Genomic DNA, 21806 nt, shown 5'->3' on the forward strand with positions numbered 1-21806 from the left:
TTGCCTGATGGCACAAACATCGCCTCGTCAGTTTTTCTCACTCTCCCAGAGAGGAAGTGGCACGGATAGGAACGGGTGTTTGGAGCGGCGGGATGGGCCCGGGAGGGGAGGAGACACCGCCCCGCCCTCAGAGGGGGCGGCAGGGAGAGGGAAACCTCTGTGAGGAACCTGCGCCTCGGCCCCTTCCCGCGTCCCCTGCCCCAGGCGGTCGCCAGCGCAGTCCCCGGCAGCGCCGGCCGAGGCGGCGGGAGAAGCGCAATCCCCGTGTCCAGCAGGGCAGCACACGGTCACCCGCGCAGAGGACCTGGCCCCAGACCCACGCCGGTCGCCCGTGTGTGTCTGCGCGCCCACACCCCCTTCGCCGCGCGCAACTCCCACGCCCCGGGCCCGCTGCCTGCCGGGCGCCGGATCCGCCTCCGGGGCTGGACCCAGAGGGTCCTCGGCTGAGTCCCTAGGGCTGCGGCCCCCGCCCTCCCTCCTCCCCGCCCTCCCCCGCCCGCGCTCCTCCCGGTCGCCGCGGCTCCTCCTCCAGAGCTCCCCGCGAGCCGGCGGCGGCGCGGAGCAGGTGCTGACGAAGCCCGCGCATGCCGCTGCCCGGCCCAAGGCGGTAGCGGCGCCGGGCGCTCCGCCCGCCCCCTGCTCCGGGCCTCACTCGGTCTCCGGCGCGCACGGGGACATGTCGGTGGCGACGGGCAGCAGTGAGGCGGCCGGTGGGGCCGCCGGCGGCGGCGGCGCGCGGGTTTTCTTCCAGAGCCCCCGGGGCGGCGCCGGCGGCAGCCCAGGCTCGAGCAGCGGTTCGGGCTCCTCCCGGGAGGACTCGGCGCCCGTGGCCACGGCGTCCGCTGCCGGGCACGTTCAGCAGCAGCAGCGGCGCCACCAGCAGGGAAAAGTGACAGTGAAATACGATCGCAAAGAGCTTCGGAAGCGGCTCGTGCTAGAGGAGTGGATCGTGGAGCAGCTGGGACAGCTTTACGGCTGCGAGGTACCTGGACGCGGGACCGGGAGGGTCGGGGGCCTCCCTGGCCCCGCTGCGCAAACACAGGAATTCTCCAGGGCTCTGACTCCCTGGCGCGCACCGCCCTGGCTCCTGGGGACCCAGGGCTGGGAGCGAGGCGCGGCGTGTTCTCTCTCCAGAGTGCCCTCTGGTGCCGGGGCGCAGCGATGGGGAAGCCCCTCCTGGGTTCAGCTGCCGGGTGCCCGGAGAGCTGGGGGCCCCCTTGATGGCCGTACCGAGAGCTGGGTCTTGCTCGGCGCGCTGCGTTTCTGCCAGCCCCGGGCTCCTCTCGGCTCCAGCTGCAGCTCCCCGAAGTGGGGCTCGGAGGGGATCACCCCGGCTGCGCGCAAACCCACGAGAACAGCGCTCACTGCTGGGACCCTGGCAGACCCGGTTTCTGTGGAGGGGGAGCAGGGAAAAGACTGAAAGCTGCTTAACGGAGAGGAGAGATTCTGGGGATCTTAGAGACCACCTCGGTTTCTGAAATATACAACAAAATCATAAGCTGAACGCTTTCCCTTTGCTAGCCAGCCCCGACGCACGTCTCCATAGTTCGGCCTTGCATTACCAAAGCTGCACACGTTGGGCTTTGTTGAAGCCGCTTTCCTTCTTCCTGCCCAGTTTCAGTTACTCCCGTTGACGGGCGCAGAATGAGAGCCTTGGGCAACCTGGAAGGGTGCCTGGGTGGAAGGAAGGGAGCCTGCGGGTGGTGTGCGGGATGCCCGGAATCGCCCAGCTCCCCCTCCGCCACGACATTTACTTCCCACAGTTCAGGGGCTAAGCTTATACGCAAATCTGACTGCCGCGTCAGGAGAAATAGTTGATGTAAGGAGAAATATTTAGAATAAGCTGTAACAAAACTATGGCAGAAAAATGACCGAAGCCAACATGATCGCCCATGAGAGTCTTTAATAACAGTATTTGTAAATGAAGTATTCTACTTCTTTTAAGGGAGTGGAGTTTGGAAAGGGTGGAAGAATGAAGAGGGTTAATAATTAAGGATATGGTTTCTAAGTTAAAGCTAGGTTTGTGTCTATAGGGCTGTTACCCTCTACAGCAAAAATGAAAGCCAGATGAACCCACTGGCTTTTCCTCTGGTTTAGATTTCACACATTTTATGGCCTATTGTGAATACATATTTTCCTTAACATTCTCATCGCGCAAGGAAACAGCATTCTCATTACAGACTCCTGATGAATGATTGTGATATAATGAAGCTTGACTATATGACTAATGGGCTTGTAAAAATATATTGTTTCTCCAGCCCAGCTCTTATAAAAAGCCATTTTAATTGCATAAATAAAACTGGCCAAAATAGGAAGTGTTTATGGGTTTTTTTTTAGATAGGAAGTTGGCAAAACTCTTTAAAGAAACAATATATTTGATTTAGATGGGATTACTGTGGGATGGATGGATGTGCTCAGTCTTGCCTCTGTAGAATCCAATTACTTTTCACTTATTTCATACTGGTCTTTATACTCCATTTTGGGTTTGGAGAAGATTTGGGTTAGTAGAGAAACTGTTGTTGAAATTAACAATGATTTAGCAATGTTCTTTTTATGGGAGACTAAATAGATGTAGCTTGGGAAAGAGTTCCAGCCTCTCATCAGGTTGGCAAATCATATATTTTAAAGGTTCTTCTGAATAATTGGAAAAAAATGAAAGATTGAATACTCACTGTATTAAACATGTAGGTTAGGTACCTATTTTAAAGGGTAAATATGACCTTGAATCTTTTCCTTGTACTTCTCCCATTTCAGACCTCAACGTATAGCAAACAGCTAGAAAGTTGAGAGGTTTTGTGGTGAAATGACACAAGATGCTATAGGCTGCCCGCATGTCATTAAAATGGGGCAAATATTCCTCTTCAAGTTGTTCTGTCATTTTAGGTTGAAGAAATATAAGTCATTGAAAGGGCTGTTGGCAATTTGTAAATACTATATTGATGCTACACCTTCGTTGAATAATAAAAAGCCTGTGGACTAATAAGTATCCACGTAAGGGATTGTCTTCTGCCATCTATTTTTCCACTGTTAGGGCTCTATTTTTAGCTTCATTTCTCTGGTCTGGTAGCCTTTCCTTGCTGATAGCTTCAAGTATTTCAGCCTCTGGTTTGTGAATCGAGAAGGACCTACCTGGCTTGTAGCTCTGAATCTCATGAATATGAAGGTTAGGAAATGTCCTTTTTTACACTTAAAATTGGTAATGTCTCCAAATGTTTAGCCCGTGAAATTGACACGGAAAGCCAGCTTGCCACACTTCGAACCAGCCAGAGCCCTGAGCTATCTGCCAGGTTGGGGGTCTTCCAGATGAACATGTATTTAATTTCAGAAGAACTTGCATCAGGCAGGTCAGCAGTTAGATGACTTGTCCTTTTAAGAATAGAAAATAGTGGTCTTTTAGAGTGGCATAAAGTATGATATTTAAAATTAGAAAGGAGTGGGAGAGAAGAAATACACAGAATAACTTCCTGGCTATGGTTTTATCTAGAAGTTTTCAGTGGCCAATCGGTTTTATACAGAGAATAATACAAAGACAGAATTTATGGAGTACTTATATTATACACGGCGTGCTGTTCCAGGCACTGATTCAGTTAGTCATTACAATAACCCATATGAAGAGAGTGCTGTTATCATCTCTGTTTTACAGATGAGGAAACTGAGACACAGAGGGATTAAGAGGCTTTCCCAAGTTCACATAGCCGGTGAATGTCACTGGGTGAGGTGGGGTAAGAACCCAGCAGTGTGGCTCTGGTCCATGTTCTAAGCACCGAGCCTGCTTATAACTCTGCAGGGTCCTGTGCAAGAGAACAGATGGGGGCCCTCATAGCATGTGTCAAAACGTTTCAAAGTTATGAATCAAGCTAATGAGCATTTATATATACTCTGTCATCCTACCTTGGCAAAGATATCTTCATAATGGCCTGGAAAGCTAGGCTTGAACTTGGAATTCTCAGATTTCCCAGAGCTCATAGCTGGTTGGGAGACTCTTCCCCTGGGCCAGGACCTGCTTCTCTCGGTTCTTCCCTCGGTTCTTCACCTGTGATACCTTCAGTGAGGTAAAGGACATCGTGTCCACTTGCATGTCCAGTCTGTCCACACCCTTTGTCCCCCCTCTAACTGTGCCTCTGGCTCCAACCAGTGGCAAAGTCCCCCTTTGGGAGGCCAGACCTGGAAGGAGCCTGTTCATGCCCTGGAAGTGTCCTGGTATTTGATCAGGGAATTCTGGGGACAGAGTGTAGGCTAAAACCAGATGGAGGGATACCTGTCTGGATGGGTAAGTCCACCTGGTCCCAGGAACTCTGCAGGAAGATGAGTGGGGCCCAGGGCTGTGGCCCTCCTACACAGTCTAAGGGTGGTATTGTTAAACACCACATCGTACATAAGTAGAAACTAACACAACATTGTAAAGCAACTATACACCAATAAAAAGTAATAACCCCCGCCCCTCACATCATACAGCCTTTTGGTTACATAAATAAATGTCTTTATAGATTCTAAAATGATTATTTACGTTTATAGTTATTTTCCATTTCATCTTCTTGTACAGTTAGTTACATTTTCACCTAGGAATTTACTTATAACAGAACTGCTAGGTTAAATCTACATCCACATGTAAGAATTTCTGTTTTAAGACATTTTCATATCTCTCCCAAACCCTGATAGTTTTTAAGAGCATTTGATATCTGGCATAGTGTTTACTTTGACGAGTATTGCAAGAGGACTTAACTGGATAAGTCATGTCAATTTTTCCCATCTTGCCCAGCATCAAGATAACATCTGTACTTACAGTTTTGCGGTTTGATTTGCTTTGGAAATAAGAGCCTGTTGTTAACCTCGGATTACTGAAACGCCCGCAGCAGCCTAGCCATGAACAGACTTGTACACTGAGAGTATCTCCTGGGTTATCCTGAATGTCCATTTGGGGGGCTTTCCTTTTGCTGCAGCTGTCTACATTTTAAAAAGTGGTTTCTGGCACATTACGCTTTTTCATCTTCCCTTACTCCCTACCATCCTCATTCTGTAAGTCGGTGGTTCTCAAATTTTTTTGATTGTGGCCCTAGAAAGAAACACTCTTGCTGCCTGATAGATACACTGACACGTGGATGGATGAAAACAGAGATTCACGAAGCGCCACTTAATGTTACCATGTACGTGAAAGAAAAATTACAACGTTAATATAAAATATGACTTTATTAATGTTGAAATACAATATTCTGTTCTATTTAATTTACCACAATTGCTGGTTGTGACCCTCTAAATTGATTTCATAACACATTTTGGGGTTGTAACCTGCCATTAAAAAAATACTGCTCCTGAAGGGGAAAAGCTTAAACATATATAAGATAATTAGCTAAAATTTATTGAGTGCTTTCTGTGTATCAGGTATGGTTCATGGAATCCTAGTAACAACCTCTGATATTCCCATTTCATGGATGTGGAAACTGAGGCACAGAGAAGTCAAGAAGTTGCCCCAGGCCCCTCAGCTGGGACACAGCAGAGCAGGGCTGTGTCCAGAAAGTCAGCTGTACCTTAATCACTGCTTCCTGAGGTGGGGCAGTGCCTGGCACCTTCTTGAACCCCTGTAGGTTTTCTGCTCCCCTGATGCAGCGGTTGTAACTTCTGAGTTGACTGATGTTGCATGTTGGGGGACTCCAGTGTCCATGGATTTGTTCTCAGATCAGGCCTCCTGTTTTTAGTTCAGGTCGTTGCTTTGTTCTAGATTCCTCCTCTGCAACACCACATTGGCCTGCTTTGCTGCCTTGTTAGTCCCGCAGCTGGAAGGTAGAAAGTGCTGTCTAGAAGATGGTTTGTGGATTATGTGGTGAATCCCCATTTGTGTAGGTATTTGAGAATGAATAGACTTTTAAACCAAACTGCTTAAAAAAAAAACTCCATAAACTCAATCTGTAAAATATTAAGGAATAAATTAAACATGTTAAAAGTCCATGAATAAAAGAATACTAAATTGCCAAAGGATGAAATGAAAACTGTACTTAACAGGTTTCCCTTTGGAACAGTGGTTAGGGAAATTTGGTGTGGAGGCAGTGATTAAAAGAGTAAATGCTTCGAAGCGAGGTGGACCTGAAAGGTACATTGGCCCCAGCATTTAGTAGTGCTTAGAGATCGGGCAATTTCCTTAACCTCTCTGAGCCCCACTTTCCCCCTGCGTTGAAGGGAATAGTCCTGGCCCCTTTGTGGTGGTGTTAGGAGGACCAAATGGGTCAGACCGTGGAGATGGACCTTAGTCAGTGTTGTAGTTTGAATCATAACCAGCCACTAACTGTTGGTCGTTCTCTGTGATGTGGGAGAGCAGGAGGGGGGAAGAAAAAAGAAGTATTCATACCTATTTGGTGGTAGAATTTGGAGACGGATGTGAGGTCAGAGGTGTATTTCTGAACTTGAACATGGGCAAATATTCGCTCTGTCATTCCCTTTTTTCCTAGAGCCTTCCTCATTCTGGAAGTTCCTGTGGATTTTCATATATGTGGAGAGAACTTAGGCATCAACAATTTGAAGGCAGGATTGGTCTGAATTTTCTTTGTGTTCCTTGTAGGGCACAGTTCTTCGGCCCTTAAGCATTTATTTGAGTGAATGAAAAAGGGTCAACCTTCCGAAAACCTTTTAAAAGTCATTGATCTTTTACTACCGGCTTATTTGGTGGTGCTCCTTGATCATACTCATGGCTATGGAAAAAAACTGATGCAGGGTTCGGTTATAATCATCTATATCAAGCTCTTGCATCATTACTGTTTTATTTCAGCATTTTTGGATATACACCTACCTCCATTGACCTATTTGCTCAAAACAGGAATTTAAAGACAGTAGTCGCAGCTAATTGATTTTTAAGCTTAGACTGAGAGAATTCTTTTGAAAATTGAATCTTCCTCATGTCTCCTGTCCAGCCTTTTCCTTTGCTTCTACTGTTCCCCTTGCCACACTAGCCTACCTGCCCTTCTCATCTCTGACACCTGTTTGTTTCCAGTATCTTCCGTTTTTCTCTCACCTTTGAAACAACCTGGCTTCATAGGGTACCCTTGCTCAGCTCATAGTCTCCTCAAAGACATCATCTCTTTCTAGATGGAGGGAACAACTGAGTCTGTTTCATTTTCCATGTGGTGTGTGCACCATGTGCATAACTGCATTTTGTAGTTTACTCTCTTGTCTCCCGTTTCCTGCACTTGTCTATTTCAAACCTTCACCTGTCTTTTAAAAAACCATCATTATTATTATTTTTTATTTTGTTTTTGGCTGTGTTGGGTCTTTGTTGCTGCACATCGGCTTTCTCTAGTTGCGGCGAGCAGGGGCTACTCTTCGTTGCGGTGTGTGGGCTTCTCATTGTGTTGGCTTCTCTTGTCGCGGAGCCTGAGCTTTAGGTGCGTGGGCTTCAGTAGTTGTGGCTTGTGGGCTCAGTAGTTGTGGCTCTTGGGCTCTAGAGTGCAGGCTCAGTAGTTGTGGCACACAGGCTTAGTTGCTCCACAGCATGTGGGATCTTCCCAGACCAGGGCTTGAACCCGTGTCCCCTGCGTTGGCAGGTGGATTCTTAACCACTGCGCCACCAGGGAAGTCCCCACCTGTCTTTTCAAGGCATCCTTTCTGTTACCTGCCCTGCCCCTTGCAGCCTCCCGCTGTTCTAGCCAACCATCCACCCTCCCGGGCACTTCCTCCTCTTAATTACCTTCCTACCTGGGCTGCTTTTCAACCTCCTCCTTTCACCCCAGCACATACACAAGTTGCGGTGTTTCTTTCCCTTACCAACAACCTCCTACCACAAAAATGCTTCCCTTTCTCAATCCTGTACTCCCTCTGGTTGCTGCCCTATCTTCTCCTTCCCTTACTATTTTTCTAGCTCTTTCTCCCCCCATGACACCCACTGTTTATCCACTGCAATCTGATGTTGGCTCCTCCCATGGCTTCCCTGAGGATCTTCTTGCTTTGCAGTCCAGTGGTTTGTTTGGGTCTTTTTTACTTGACCTTCTGAGGCATTAGGTGCCCTTCACCATTTCCTAGGGAAACCTTTGAGCAGTCCTCTCCTGGCTTTCATCCTAATCTCTAGCTACCCTTCCAGCCTCCTTTCCGGCTTTTCGTCCTCTGCCCACCTCTTCAGTGCTGTCACACTGCCTCTGTCTCTGGGCCTCTGCTCTATTCTTTCTATTTTTTTCCCCACTCCTGCATCCTCTTTCTGGTTGATACGAATACTCCTGTGGCTTCAGTTGCTGGCCATGTGCTGACAACTCTTCAATCTGTATATTTCACCCTGATCTGTTTTCTGAGTACCAGACATACGCAGATGCCCCGTGGGAACCTCAACTGCAGCTGCTCTGAAACTGAGTTTCTCATTTTCCTCTGCAACCTGCCCCTCTTCCTCAGTTCCCTGGGTGAATGGTAGGCACGCTGTCCACAGGTGTCCCAGCCAAGAGTATACTGGCATCCTCCTCTGACCTCTCCCTGCAGGTCACATCCAGCAGTCAGGAGGTCTTGTGGACGCCTCCTTAGAGCTCTGGAATCTGATTCTTTGGCTTCTCACTGCCACCGCTTTAGTCCAGCACCATATAATTTCTCACCTGTATTATAGAAGAGACACTTTGGTCTCATGTCCCTCAAATTACTGCTCCTACTAGCACTGGTACTACTACCAGCCCTCTACTATTGCTGCTGTTATCGCTACTTCTGCTACTCGAGTAGCTCTCGGTCGAGGGCCAGGTGATTTATACATTTTATCTCCTCCAGTCGATCCTGACAGTAACTTTATGAGGTGGGTGGTATTATCTTAATTTCTTCTCGTTATAGAGGAAGAAACTGAGGTCAGAGAAGTGGTTCCTTGTGCTTGTCCAAGGTCACGCTGACTCCCAAAGTCACATAGCCTCGATGCTACCATGGCTTCCAGCAGCTGCATTTATTAAGTTCTTACTGCACAACCCGTCCTTCCTGAGCCCTCATTCATTCCCTACAGTAACTCTGCAAGGGAGGTAGAGAGACTGAGGTACAGAGAGCTTGAGTGACAGGTCAGGGGACACGTGATTCTCAAGTGGCAGAGGCTGGAGTGAAGCCCTGTCTTTGGTTCCTGGGCTGGGGTCTTCTCCTCTGGTCCTTCATCTCCAGCTCTCCCTCACCACGGGAGCTTCAGAGCCCCCTCCACACGGCCGGCTGGAGTGTTTCTAAAATCCTGACCGGATCTAGTCCCTCCCCACAGCTGTCAGGATATGGCCTGCGACAAGGCTCAGGGCTCCGCTGCTGCCCCCTCGCTGGTCTCATCTCCTTCCCCCACCCCACCCTTGCTTCTTCAGTTATCAACCGAGGTCCTAGTGCAGGTCAGGCAAGAACCCCTTCCCGTTTGTCTCCCTCTGCCAGAATCACCTCTCCCTCCTCCTCACCTGCCTACGTCTTACCTGCTCTCCTCCAGCAAACCTCTGTCACAGGTGTCGTCACCGGCTGATAGCCCTTTGCTGGCCTGTGCTCACCCCTGTCTCGGCACCTTTCTATAATTCTGTCTCCTGCAGCTTCTGAGGGCAAAATCTTGTGGTCCCTGCAGCCCTAGTGGCCTCTTGCATCCTGGCTGCACTCAGGGGTCCAGGACCTGGCTGTCAAGTGAGTGACGCAGAAACTGGTCCCCTCGACCAGACGGCAGCATCTTCTGGTGCCGTGCATTTCAGAAATACATACCCCAAGTTAAGGGCATTAATCTAATTTGGCTCTACCTGTATTAAAAATCTGTTCTTCATGGGACTTCCTTGGCGGTCCAGTGGTTAAGACCCCGAGCTTCCACTGCAGGGAGTGTGGGTTTGATCCCTGGTTGGGGAACTAAGATCCCACATGCTGCACGCAGTGCAGCCAAAAAAAAAAAATCTGCTCTTCTATCGTTGACCTTAAGTTTCAGTTCTTTTTCATGCTTAGGAATTATATACATTTTTTTTTTTTTTTTTTGGTACATGGGCCTCTCACTGTTGTGGTCTCTCCCGCTGCGGAGCACAGGCTCCAGACGCACAGGCTCAGCGGCCATGGCTCCGCGGCATGTGGGATCCTCCCAGACCGGGGCACGAACCCGTGTCCCCTGCATCGGCAGGCGGACTCTCAACCACTGCGCCACCAGGGAAGCCCCTACATGTGGTTTTTTTGAAACTGTGAGCTAAAAGGACATTATGATGGAATAAGGCACAGATGCCCGGGTGATGAAAGTCTTCAAAGGAAGTAATCACACGTTACTGCCATTCTTCTCTGTAATTTTAACTTTTCAGTATGTACAAGAATATTATTTTGTTTGTAATCGTTCATTTCTTTGGAAGTGGAGATGCCTGCTGTGCTGGGAAGGGGTGAGGGCTTTTCCATTAGAAGATAAGATTCAGAGCAACAGGCTCACACAAGTCTTGATAGAACAAGGAATGAAAGCCAGGATTCCTGCCTCTGCTTAAAAGTCCGGGCCAATAAATTCTCACCAGATTTTTCTTAGTCACCACTGGCATTTTGGAAATCTGTTCCACTGTGTAAAAGCTTAGAAAAAAGAAGAGACCAGAGTGTGAATTAGTCTGTAAAGCGTCACTTTATGGTTGAAGAAAAAGTGATCACAGAAGGGCTTTTCCTTTTTTTTTTTTTTTTTTTTTTGGCTTTTCCTTTTTGAAAGAATCCTTAGGTCGAGCTGTGGAAAGACCTGTGGAGGGAAGGAATATTCATTCATTCCAACAGATATTTACATAGATGGGGAAAGAGGAGGAAGATGCCTTCATCCATTTAAACTGTATAAGAGAAAAAGAGAAAGTAAAGGAAACCTTCCTGTTGTAGGGGAAGAACGGAGGTGTCCATATGATTGGAAGCCCTTTGAGGGCGGCAACTATTTCCTGTTCATGGTTGTATTAGTGTTTTCAATACACTTATTTACCACATAGTGGTTGTGTATTTCTTCCTTTACTCAAAGCCTGTTTTCGGGAAAGGTTATCTTAAATTCATTGACATTATAATGTAAATGACTAAAAACACTTTATCGTTCATGTTAATAGGAAGTAAGGTCTTAAGTAAGAGAAAGTCGTCACTTAATAGCTGAACTTCGGGAGTGAATACACAGGGCAGGCTGTATCATTTGTGGGCTGTGGGACCATGTTGGCATCTATGAGATCTATGAAACGTGTTCCCAATATGATGTGGTGGGAAGGGTCCTGGCCTCAGTTCTAGCAGGGCTGCCGCTTACCAGCCAGATGACCTTGGCAAGTCATTTTCACATAGGCTTTTGTTTTCAGGTTTTCTTTCCTCATCTGAAAAAAACAAAAAAGAGGGAAGTCTAGGGCTTTTAAGCTCTGATCTTTATAGAGATTCTATAATAAAGCTGACCGTGCATTGGAGAAAATGAGATTTATTAAAGAGACAGTGATATTTAAAGCAGTAATAGAGGGTCTTTTCTCTCAAGGCAAACCTGAGACAGACTAGTTCACCAAAGGATCATCCGATTTACATAGTCATTTCAGTAGCTAAAGTGAGTGTCTCCAACCTTCCCTTGCATGATGTCTTATGTGATGCCACTTGGATGGGAAGGATCCAGCTGAGAAGCCTTTTTAAAAAAAACCCTCTTTTCCCCTCCAGCACTTCCTCCCCACTGTTGATTTCCAAGTTAAATTAACAGTGCAGATACTCAGAGCTACCCTATCTGCCTATTGTTTTTTTTTTTTTTTTTTTTTTTTTGCATTTAATTGGGTTAACCTTTAAGAAGAGCTGGCATATTTGACTTAAAGCTTTTAGGCATATAAGTTATAATACTGCCTGTTGGAGGCCTTTCCTGTTATTATTTGTCCATTATCTTGGCAGTGTCTAATTAACTAATGGTGGTGTTTATTTTAACTTGAGGAAGATTTGTGTTGAGATATAAAACGAGCATCTGAGAGAGAAAAGTGCAGCAGCTTTAGGAAATAAATTTTTAAAAAGGCAAAGAGTACAAATTAGCCTAAATAAGAGTCTGAATAAATCTGTACTAAACAAATTAATTTTCACTGGGGAATTTATTCCTGGAATGTCACTTTAGAGTTAGTTTTAGAACATGATGGGATAGAAAAAAGAAAGTAAGATTTTTCATAGGCAGTTCCGGTAGGAAGTGAAAAGCAGAATTGATTGATCTTTATAATATTTGTTTATTTTGTTTCATGATAGAATCCATAAAGCACCATCAGATAATCCCATTCATCCACACAAAAGCTCTGTGATGTAAGTAGTTATCCTATTTTTAAAATGTGAAAATTGAGACTCAGAGGGGCTTCGTAACATGCCCACGCTGAAATTGCCAGTAAGAAGAAAAGGAAGACTCAGAGTTGGAAACAGCTCTTGGAAACCATGAACATCAGTTTCACCTTCACCCCCTGATCATTTCCATGTATTCTAGCATTTTTGACTGATACAAGTCATTTTTGACTGGGCAAGCCTTTTCTGCTTAATTTATTTGACATATTTTCAAATATACTGCATTAGTTGAACAATTTACAGTATTCTGTTATTTTTTAGATGAACCATTTACAGGGTTCAGCTGTTTCTTTAGAAAAATTCAAATCTATTAGTTCTCAAGTATACATCACAGTTGAGTGTGCTACTTATTTCTGATTGCCAGGTTTGCATGAGCAGTTAGTATTGGAGTCCTTATGTTCTCTATTTATCCACTTAGATGGAATTTTGAGGTAAAAAGTTGGAAACTCACTTTAAATAAGCCATTTTATCCTACATGTTTGAAAGTACAAAATATTACCTTTGACATGGCTGAAGTAAAGAAATAATGCTTCTTCTAAATAAAATGTGAAAAACCCTTAACAACATCCTTTGCTTCTCTGCCTAAGGATGTTTTTGTCCTGAGCTGCTATGGTCCACCATCTATTAATATCTTTTATGTTTTCTATGTCAGTAGTACAGCTGACAGAGCTCCTTCATTCGTTTCTGCAAATGTTAATGGAATCAAATCTGTTTCAAGCCAAGCAGGTAAGATGTTGAGTTTTCAGATTGGTAAAGATAGCTTTTCTGCTTAGTTCTTATGAGCTAATACTCCACGTAACAATTCTAACTAGTCAACTGGTTTTTCTCCTGTTTGTGATGGGGTGTGGAAGCTCTCTAACAAGTCGGAAGAGAGTGAGTCATTGATTTGGTGCTAAAACATGATTATGCTTGCTATAATGAAAACACTCTACAAATATTATAACTAAAAAAAAACAACATGTACTATCTCTGGTAGACAAGGGCCTTTTGTTAAGCTAAAATATTCCATTTCATCATCAAACCCCAGATGGTTCAGTATTTAGTAAGCTTATGCCAGAAGCAGTTTATATGGATGGATGTTTAGATAGTGAAAGAGTGTGTGTGTGTGTGTGTGTGTATCTAGGTAAACAGACAGACCATCACCCAAACTAGCCTGAGTCTTTAAAAGCATCTAGTTGCCAGTCACGTCTCAAACTTCTGCAATATTCCCATGTTAAATTTCAGAGAGGGACAGTGAGCTGCATTTAATACGTGGAAGATCCTTGGGTTGCGTTAACTCATTATTCTGAAGAAGAAGAAAATGAGGAACGAGTTTATTTATCCTTGACACCTTACTGTAAATTGCCTTGCATAAAGCAATTTAAAACAATCAAGGAGGGCAAAGAATGAGATACAGAGAACATATAAAACAGTAAAGTGAAATCCAAATTCTCAAGCCAGTCGTTATGACTAAGAGGCTAACCCCCTCTGCTGCCTCTGCGGGTGCGAGGCCGACCTCTGAGCAGTCCTGAAGGGCGTGAGTGTGGACCTGGCCTTCCTCCCAAGGAATTCAGGCTATCTTTTCCATTTCACTAATCAAAACAAACTGAAGTTTTTAGAGACGGCTTCTTACTGGTGATAGGAAATAGGTTGTCTCATCTCAAGATCCCTACTGGTTGGGATCACGGTTCTTTTTCCATCCTTTATGCCGGGATGGGTAGGGGTGGGCGTGGTCTTCCAGAAGGAGGAGGCAGGCTCCCCCGACCCGCCTTTATTTGCAGACTGTGTGAGCCGTCATTCTTGGCTTCCTTTAATTTCCCCCTTTAAATGATAGAGCCCTCTCGGGGATGTTTTGAGGGTTAATAAGGTTAAAAAATCATCCCAGGAAAAGTCAAGGATGCTTATGAAAGTACTACTAGCAACATCTGTGATCTTTTTTTCCATAGTTAATTCTGCCTTGTTAATACATATATTCAAATGAAAGGTACGTCCTTTGGTCAAAAAGAGAGAAGAAGCTTTTGGAGTTTTTTTTTTTTTTTTTTTTTTTTGCGGTACGCGGGCCTCTCACTGTTGTGGCATCTCCCGTTGCTGAGCACAGGCTCCGGACGCGCAGGCTCAGCGGCCATGGCTCACGGGCCCAGCCGCTCCGCGGCATGTGGGATCTTCCCAGACCGGGGCACGAACCCGCGTCCCCTGCATCGGCAGGCGGACTCTCAACCACTGCGCGACCAGGGAAGCCCTGGAGTTTTTTTGTTTTGAATAATTTTTGGTGGAGTTTACACCTTGATTGAAAATTTTGGTCACACACCAGGTTTTGTGGATATAGAATAATCTAGTCAGTGTCCCAATGAAAAGTCTTCTTGTTGGGTTGCTTCAAGAAAATTACCTTTTTAATTCAAGAGAATTATCACATTTGAGTTAAGTGATAATGGTTAACTTGCATTCTGGATACAAATCGTTTTCATAGGATGTCTTTGTGCTTAGAAAAAAGACCGCAAAGATATAATAAAAAGTGCTTTTTAATATCATTATGGGTACTTTTAATTTTATTTATGCTTTGTACAATGAATGTGTATTCCTTTAATAAGAGAAATCTAAGTTATTTAGAAAAAGAGGTGGGGGTGGGTATCCTGCTCTGCTGTCATCGTAAGAAAAGGCTTCCTTTCTCTTCCATGATCAATCTCTCTCCTGTCACAGGGCTTGATAATGTTCAGAGCAACTTTTGGGGTGTTTTGCCTTCTCAGGCAGTTTTTTTTTTTTTTTTTTTTGCGGTACGCGGGCCTCTCACTGTAGTGGCCTCTCCCGTTGCGGAGCACAGGCTCTGGACGTGCAGGCTCAGCGGCCATGGCTTACGGGCCCAGTCGCTCCGCGGCATGTGGGATCTTCCCGGACCGGGGCACGAACCTGCGTCCCCTGCATCGGCAGGCGGACTCCCAACCACTGCGCCACCAGGGAAGCCCAGTTTTTTTTTTTTTAATTGCAAACAATTAAGGGGAAAATGAGCCAACAAGTGTGTTCGTATTAAATGCTTTTCATTTTCAGAATAACTAGTGATAAGGCTTTTGGAAAGTAGGGTGTCTATCTTTTTGGGTGGAAAGACCATCTGTGGAGAGGATGGTGCTACCAACCACAGGACAGAAGGAAGTTTAGAAGGAAGATGGGATCACCCTTTACCTTCTCTGAGGAGCCCATCCCCATCCTCCTACGCAAAAGGGGCTTTCTTCTTCATCTTCAGCCTTTCCTTCAAGAGTCATAGAGCTGTACACTTAAGATCTGTGCATTTAATGGTATGTAAATAATGCCTCAATCAAGTGCTAGACACACAGACACAAGACTCTCTCCCCGTTTCCTCCTCTCTTTGCCCAGGTCTAACAGGGAGCTTGTCTGTACCTTTTGCCTGCATTTTATCACCTTCTGCTCCCCGCAGCCCACTGCTGTGTCGCTGTCTCTCCACCCAGAGGGCTTATGCCCTTCAGGTTGCTGAGACCCTCGTGTCCATCTCAGTTCTCGTCTTTTGTGTTTTTTTGTTTCTATTTAAATAAATTTATTTATCTCAGACCATAGTTGGAATCCTGGGCATTTTCTCTCTTCTTTTTTTTTTGAATTTTATTTTATTTATTTTTTTATACACCAGGTTCTTTTTAGTTATCCATTTTATACATATTAGTGTATATATGTCAATCCCAGTCTCCCAATTCATCCCACCCCCCCCCAGCAGTGTTTGCCCTGCTTTCTGAAGCCACTCTATCCATTATCCATCCATCAGCCATTGTGCCATCGTCTGTCCCTGTCTCCAATACCCATCCATCAGTCCTTGCAACCACTTTCTGTTGGGCCCACTTACTTTTCTTTTAACAAATAAACTTTTATTTTTTTAGATGGCTTTAGATTTACAGAAAAACTACAAAGACTGTACTCCATGTACTCTGTGACCAGTTTTACCTATTTACCTTAAATTACTATGGTAAATTTGTTACAATTAATGAACCAATCTAGATACTTGATTTTAACGAAAATCCACACTTTAGTTAGCTTCCTTGGTTTTTATCCAGGGTCTTTTTTCTGCTCCAGGGTTCTGTCCAAGATACCACGTTACATTTAGTTGTCATGTCTCCTTAGACTCCTCTTGGCTATGACAGTTTTTTAGGCTCTCCTGTTTTTCATAACCTTGACAGTTGTGTGAAGTACTATTAGGTATTTTGTAGAAATGCTCTGCAGATGGGTTTTGTCTGATGTTTTTCTCATAATTAAACTGGGATTATGGGTTTTGGGGAGGAAGGCCACAGAGGTGAAGGGCAGTTCTCATCACATCCTGTGAAGGGGCAGCCTATCAACAGGACTTATCACTGTTGATGCTGGCCTTGACCACCTGGCTGGCGTGGTGCCTGTCAGGTTCCTTCACAGTAAAGTTACTCCCTCTCCCGCTTTCTATACTGTATTCTTTGGAAGGAAGTCACTACGTGCAGTCCCTACCTAAGGAATGGGGAGTTATGCTCCAACTCCTTATATTTCTATATGATTTATATGGAATTCTTCTGCATGGGACATTTGTCTCCTCTCCCCCATTTGTTTATTTAGTCAATAATTTATTTAAATCAATATGGACTTGGGGATATTTATTATGTACTTTGGGTTAAAATTCAAATTGCTCAAATTGTTTCAACTTTGGGAGCTATTTCAGGTGGCTCCTTTGTATGTTTGACGTACTCCCATCATTGTGTGTGTGTGTGTGTGTGTGTTTGATACTTTCTGGCACTACAAGGTGTTCCAGGTTCATCTTGTATATTTTTTGCCCCAGGCATAGAATCAGCCGTTTCTCCAAGGAGATCGGGTTCCTTTTATTGGAGAATGGTATCAGAAACCAAGACGTGGATGATAGGTGTGCTTGTTGCTACTGGGGTGTCATTGTTTCTAGGGTCTGTCAGCTGTCAGAGTAAGGAAATGTATGTGTGTATACTAACCTGTGTATATACATATATCTGTAAATATTTCTATACGTAGCCATCAGTATCTATATTAAGTGAAACATGAGTTCAAGATGATGTCTCCAGCTCGAATCCATTACCACGTGAATTATTCTAGCCTCTTTCTCTTGCCCATCTGTAAATTCTCACTCCATCAGCAAGAAACCTGAAGTTCCCACCACCTGCCATCCATTCACTTAATTGTTCGATTGTGGCATACAGGTACAGCAGCATCGGAGTTAACCCATACCCCTGTGGGAAACAGCTTTATCAACTAGAGTGCTTACGCGCAATTCACTTGCATTTAGTCTTACAGACTCTATTCATTTCCCGTTACTTAGATCAGCACCTTTTCCCCATACCTCCTTCAGTGAGGTTGTTTCATACATTTGTAATATAGTCAGATTGTTTTATCACATTCTGCATTCCATTTTGGGATCCCCCAATCTCTTAAATGATTTTTTAAAAATTTGCATACGTATTCTTTGTGCTGTAAAGTTCATGTGCCTTGACAAACACATGATGTCACATATCCACCCTTACAGTATCATATAGAATAGTTTCATCACGCTAAAAAAAACCTCCTGTGCTTTACTCATCCAACCTTCCCTACTTCCCCCTGAGCCCCTGACAACCACTGATCTTTTTACCATTGCCGTAGTTTTGCCTTTTCTAGAATGTCATACAATTGGAACCATGTAATATGTAGCCTTTTTAGACTGTCTTCTTTCACTTAGCAACATGCGTTTAAGATTCATCTATGTCTTTTCATGACTTGACAGCCCATTTCTTTTTATAGCTGAATAATATTCCATTGTTTATTGGCTTGTACCACAATTTGTCCATTCAGCTGTTGAAGGACATCTTGGTTGCTTCCAGTTTCGGGGCAATTATAAATAAACCTGGCATAAACATTTGCACACAGGCTCTTGTGTGGTTATAAATTTCAAATCATTTGGGTAAATATGCCAGATGTACTTTTAAGTGCTAGGGGTATGGTGCTAGGGAAACAGCAGAGAGGCAGAGTCCCTGTGCTCTGAAAGCAAATACACATGAGTGAAACAAAATGGTTTCAGCTTGTGAGAAGTTCTGTGAAAGAAATAAAACAGACTAATGGAATAAAGTATGAATGACTGTGCCTAGGTTGCTAGGACCAGGGACGACCTCTCTGAGGAAGTTTGTTTCATTTGAACCAGGACCTACATGGTGAGAAATGACACCAGCTGTGCAAAGATGGGAGAGGATGAGCTTTTTCCCAGCGGGCTCAGTTATTGCTGAGACCCCAAGGCAGGATGGACCTTGACATGGTCAAGGGACTAGGGACAGAAAAAAATGTGAGCTGAGATCATGAGTGAGAGTACTTTAAAAAAAACCTTTTTCCTGTAGTATGGCATACAGAGAACACAAATCCTAAGTTTGTGGGTTGATGAATTGTCTAGAATTGAACCCACCGCGTAGCCACCATCCAGATCAAGAAAGGGAACATTGCTAGCACCACAGGAGTCCCTGCTGTGCCCTCTTTCCATCATTAGCATCACCCCACCCCCCACACCCCTGCCTGCAAGGTAATCTGGTTGCCTTTTTTTTTTTTTTTTTTCGGCACGCGGGCCTCTCACTGTTGTGGCCTCCTCTGTTGTGGAGCACAGGCTCCGGACACGCAGGCTCAGCGGCCATGGCTCACGGGCCCAGCCGCTCCACGGCATGTGGGATCTTCCCGGACTGGGGCACGAACCCCTGTCCCCTGCATCGGCAGGCGGACTCTCAACCACTGCGCCACCAGGGAAGCCCTGGTTGCCTTTTAAAATAACTTTTATGTCTGTTTCTTTTGTTCAACATTGTGTGAGATACACCCAAGTCGTTGCATGCCGTTGAGGTTTGTCCATTTTAGTTGCCATGTAGTGTTCCATGTATGAATACATCACAATTGTTTGTTAATCTGCTCTGCTTTCGATGGGCATTAGGGAGGTTTCCAGTTTGGGATTATTCTGAAGTGAGCCGCTGTGAACATTATTGCACGTGTCTTTTGGTGAACATATGTCTGCATTTTTGTTGGGTTGCCTACATAGTGGAGAAACTGCTGGCTTATAGGGTATACATATGTTCAGCTTTGCTAGATATTCCCAGACAATTTTCCAAAGTAACTATAGTGACTTACATTCCCACTACAGTATCTGAAAGTTCCAGTTGTTTCACATCTTTGCCAACACTTGGTATTTTCTCTTTCATTTTAACCATCTGTGAGGTATATATTGTTGTTGCATTGTGATTTTAATTTGCATTTATCATGAAGTTCAGTCCTCTTTCATGTTTATTGGCCCGCTGGGTATCCTCTTTGTGAGGTGCCTGTTCAACTCCTTTGCCCATTAAAAAATAAAACCTTAGGTTGGGTTGTCTGTCTTACTGATTTTTGTATATCCTGGATGCTAATCTTTTATACGTCCCAGATATCAGTCATTTGTCAGAAATATGTATTGTATGTATTTTCTCCCACTTTGTGAGTTGCCTTTTTTACTCTTTTAATGTTTAAGTGTTTTTAGATGAACAGAAGTTCTTAATGTTAATATTGTCCAGTTTACCAGTTTTTTTTCTTAATAGTTAGTGCCTTTTGCATCCTGTCTAAAAAATCTTTGTCTGCTCCAAGCTCATGAAGGTGTTCTCCAATCTTTTGGACCCTTCATTGTTTTACCTTTTATAATTAGATCTGTAATCTATTTGAAATTGATGTTTGTGTATGGTATACTGCAGGGATCAAGATTTCGTTTTTTTCCGTGGGGACATCCAGTTGACCCAGCACTATTCATTGAAAAGATCATCCTCTTCCCCACTGTGCAGTAGTCACAAAACAGAGGACCTTGTATGTATGGGTCTATTATAGATTCTGTTGAGTGTGTTTTCATGCTGGATGGGACCTTCCCGTCATGCTTACTGTACTCCATCTCCAAGTCCTGGCACAATGGCCCATGCACTGTAAATGGTCAGTAGGTATTAGCTAGTTGATGATCAGGTCTGAACTTGCCTTTTTGGCAAGAGTATGTAAAATCCCTAGGTTCAGGCTCAAAGAAGAGATACTCAGATTTCATTTTAGAGAAGACTTTGCTGACTACTTAACTATATTTCTTCAACAGGCCCAAATATGGTTTTGGAAAAGTCCTGCTGGCCACAGTCCTAGGGAAGGTCAGTTAACTTCAGACGAGTTGGTAGGGCCGCGTCTATTCAACCATCCAGTCAGCCACCCAATAAATAGCTGTTGAGGGCCTACTATGTGCCAGGTGTAAAGTAGAACTATGAAACAATGGGATTCTTTGCAGAGTTTCTGTTTTTCTTATTTATTTATATATTTATTATATCCTTATTGGAGTTTAATTGCTTTACAATGTTGTGTTAGTTTCTGCTGTACAACAAAGGGATCAGCTATATGTATACATATATCCCCATATCCACTCCCTCTTGCGTCTCCCTCCCACCCTCCCTATCCCACCCCTCTAGGTGGTCACAAAGCACCGAGCTGATCTCCCTGTGCTATGAGGCGGCATCCCACTAGCTATCTATTTTACATTTGGTAGTGTATATGTGTCTATGCTACTCTCTCACTTCATCCCAGCTTCCCCTTCCCCCTCCTCGTGTCCTCAAGTCCATTCTCTACATCTGTATCTTTATTCCTGTCCTGCCACTAGGTTTATCAGTACCGTTTTTTTAGATTCCATATATATGCGTTAGCATACAGTATTTGTTTTTCTCTTTCTGACTTACTTCCAGAGTTTCTATTTTTGATTTTAGAACATTTGTTGTTTCTTTCTTTACAAGTTAAATGTTCAGTGTGAGGAGGGTAATTTTTAGAATTTTCTTCTGTTTCGGGGATAGCTTTGTTGTTCTATTATAGTTATTTTAAATTATTTTTGTGTGACAGTCTGGGTAAACAGGCAACAAGCCTAAGAATTAGAGCTTTTATGTTGCTATCAGAATATTTTAAAACAAAACCCTACAAAATAAAAGAGATTAAACATTTAAAAAAATTTTTTTAAATTTTTATTTATTTTAATTTTTATTTTTTTTGCGGTACGCGGGCCTCTCACTGTTGTGGCCTCTCCCGTTGCAGAGCACAGGCTCCGGACGTGCAGGCTCAGCGGCCATGGCTTACGGGCCCAGCCGCTCCCGGCATGTGGGATCTTCCCGGACCGGGGCATCGGCAGGCGGACTCTCAACCACTGCGCCACCAGGGAAGCCCCAAACATTTTTTTTAAAAGCACATTATTTCATCCAGTGAATTTAGTGAGCAGTGAAATACTTTTTTTATTTTCAGAATTTAGTGCCAGCCCAAAGAACACATTCAGAGGAATAGAGACGTGCCTTTTCAGGAGGTTGGCACTGTGCCTAGGAGAAGAGTCGGTGCTGTTTCCTCAGTTTGCACTGTAAGTGGGTCTCATGTTGGTGCCGCTCCTGCTACCTGTCCGTTGCGTGACCTGTCAGTTGATGGCTTCTCCGTGGCCGCCATCTTGCTCCGTGTTGCTAGGGCTCTATTCATGTCCCAGGGCCCCGCTCCTTGCCTCTCTCCAGGGATGTGAATGAGGAGGGCTGGGTTGGGCAGATGCCCTAAGCTGGAGCCAGCCGCCAGCATTAGCTGCTGGAAACTGGGGTTGCCCCCGCCAGCACTTC

General features: G+C 44.7%; 1 protein-coding gene across 1 annotated transcript in view; it reads left to right on the top strand.

The window, feature by feature from the left end:
• The first annotated feature begins 638 nt into the window (after positions 1-638).
• Positions 639-21806, top strand: part of PPP1R14C (protein phosphatase 1 regulatory inhibitor subunit 14C) — an 86246-nt gene continuing 65078 nt past the window's right edge. Inside the window, exon 1 of the mRNA XM_082669210.1 lies at positions 639-982. Coding sequence (XP_082525336.1) covers positions 677-982 — 306 coding nt within the window. The 5' untranslated portion in view covers positions 639-676. The remainder of the gene's footprint in view (positions 983-21806) is intronic.

The sequence above is a fragment of the Grampus griseus genome, assembly GCF_964374135.1.
Source record: "Grampus griseus genome assembly, chromosome: 13".
Taxonomy (NCBI): domain Eukaryota; kingdom Metazoa; phylum Chordata; class Mammalia; order Artiodactyla; family Delphinidae; genus Grampus; species Grampus griseus.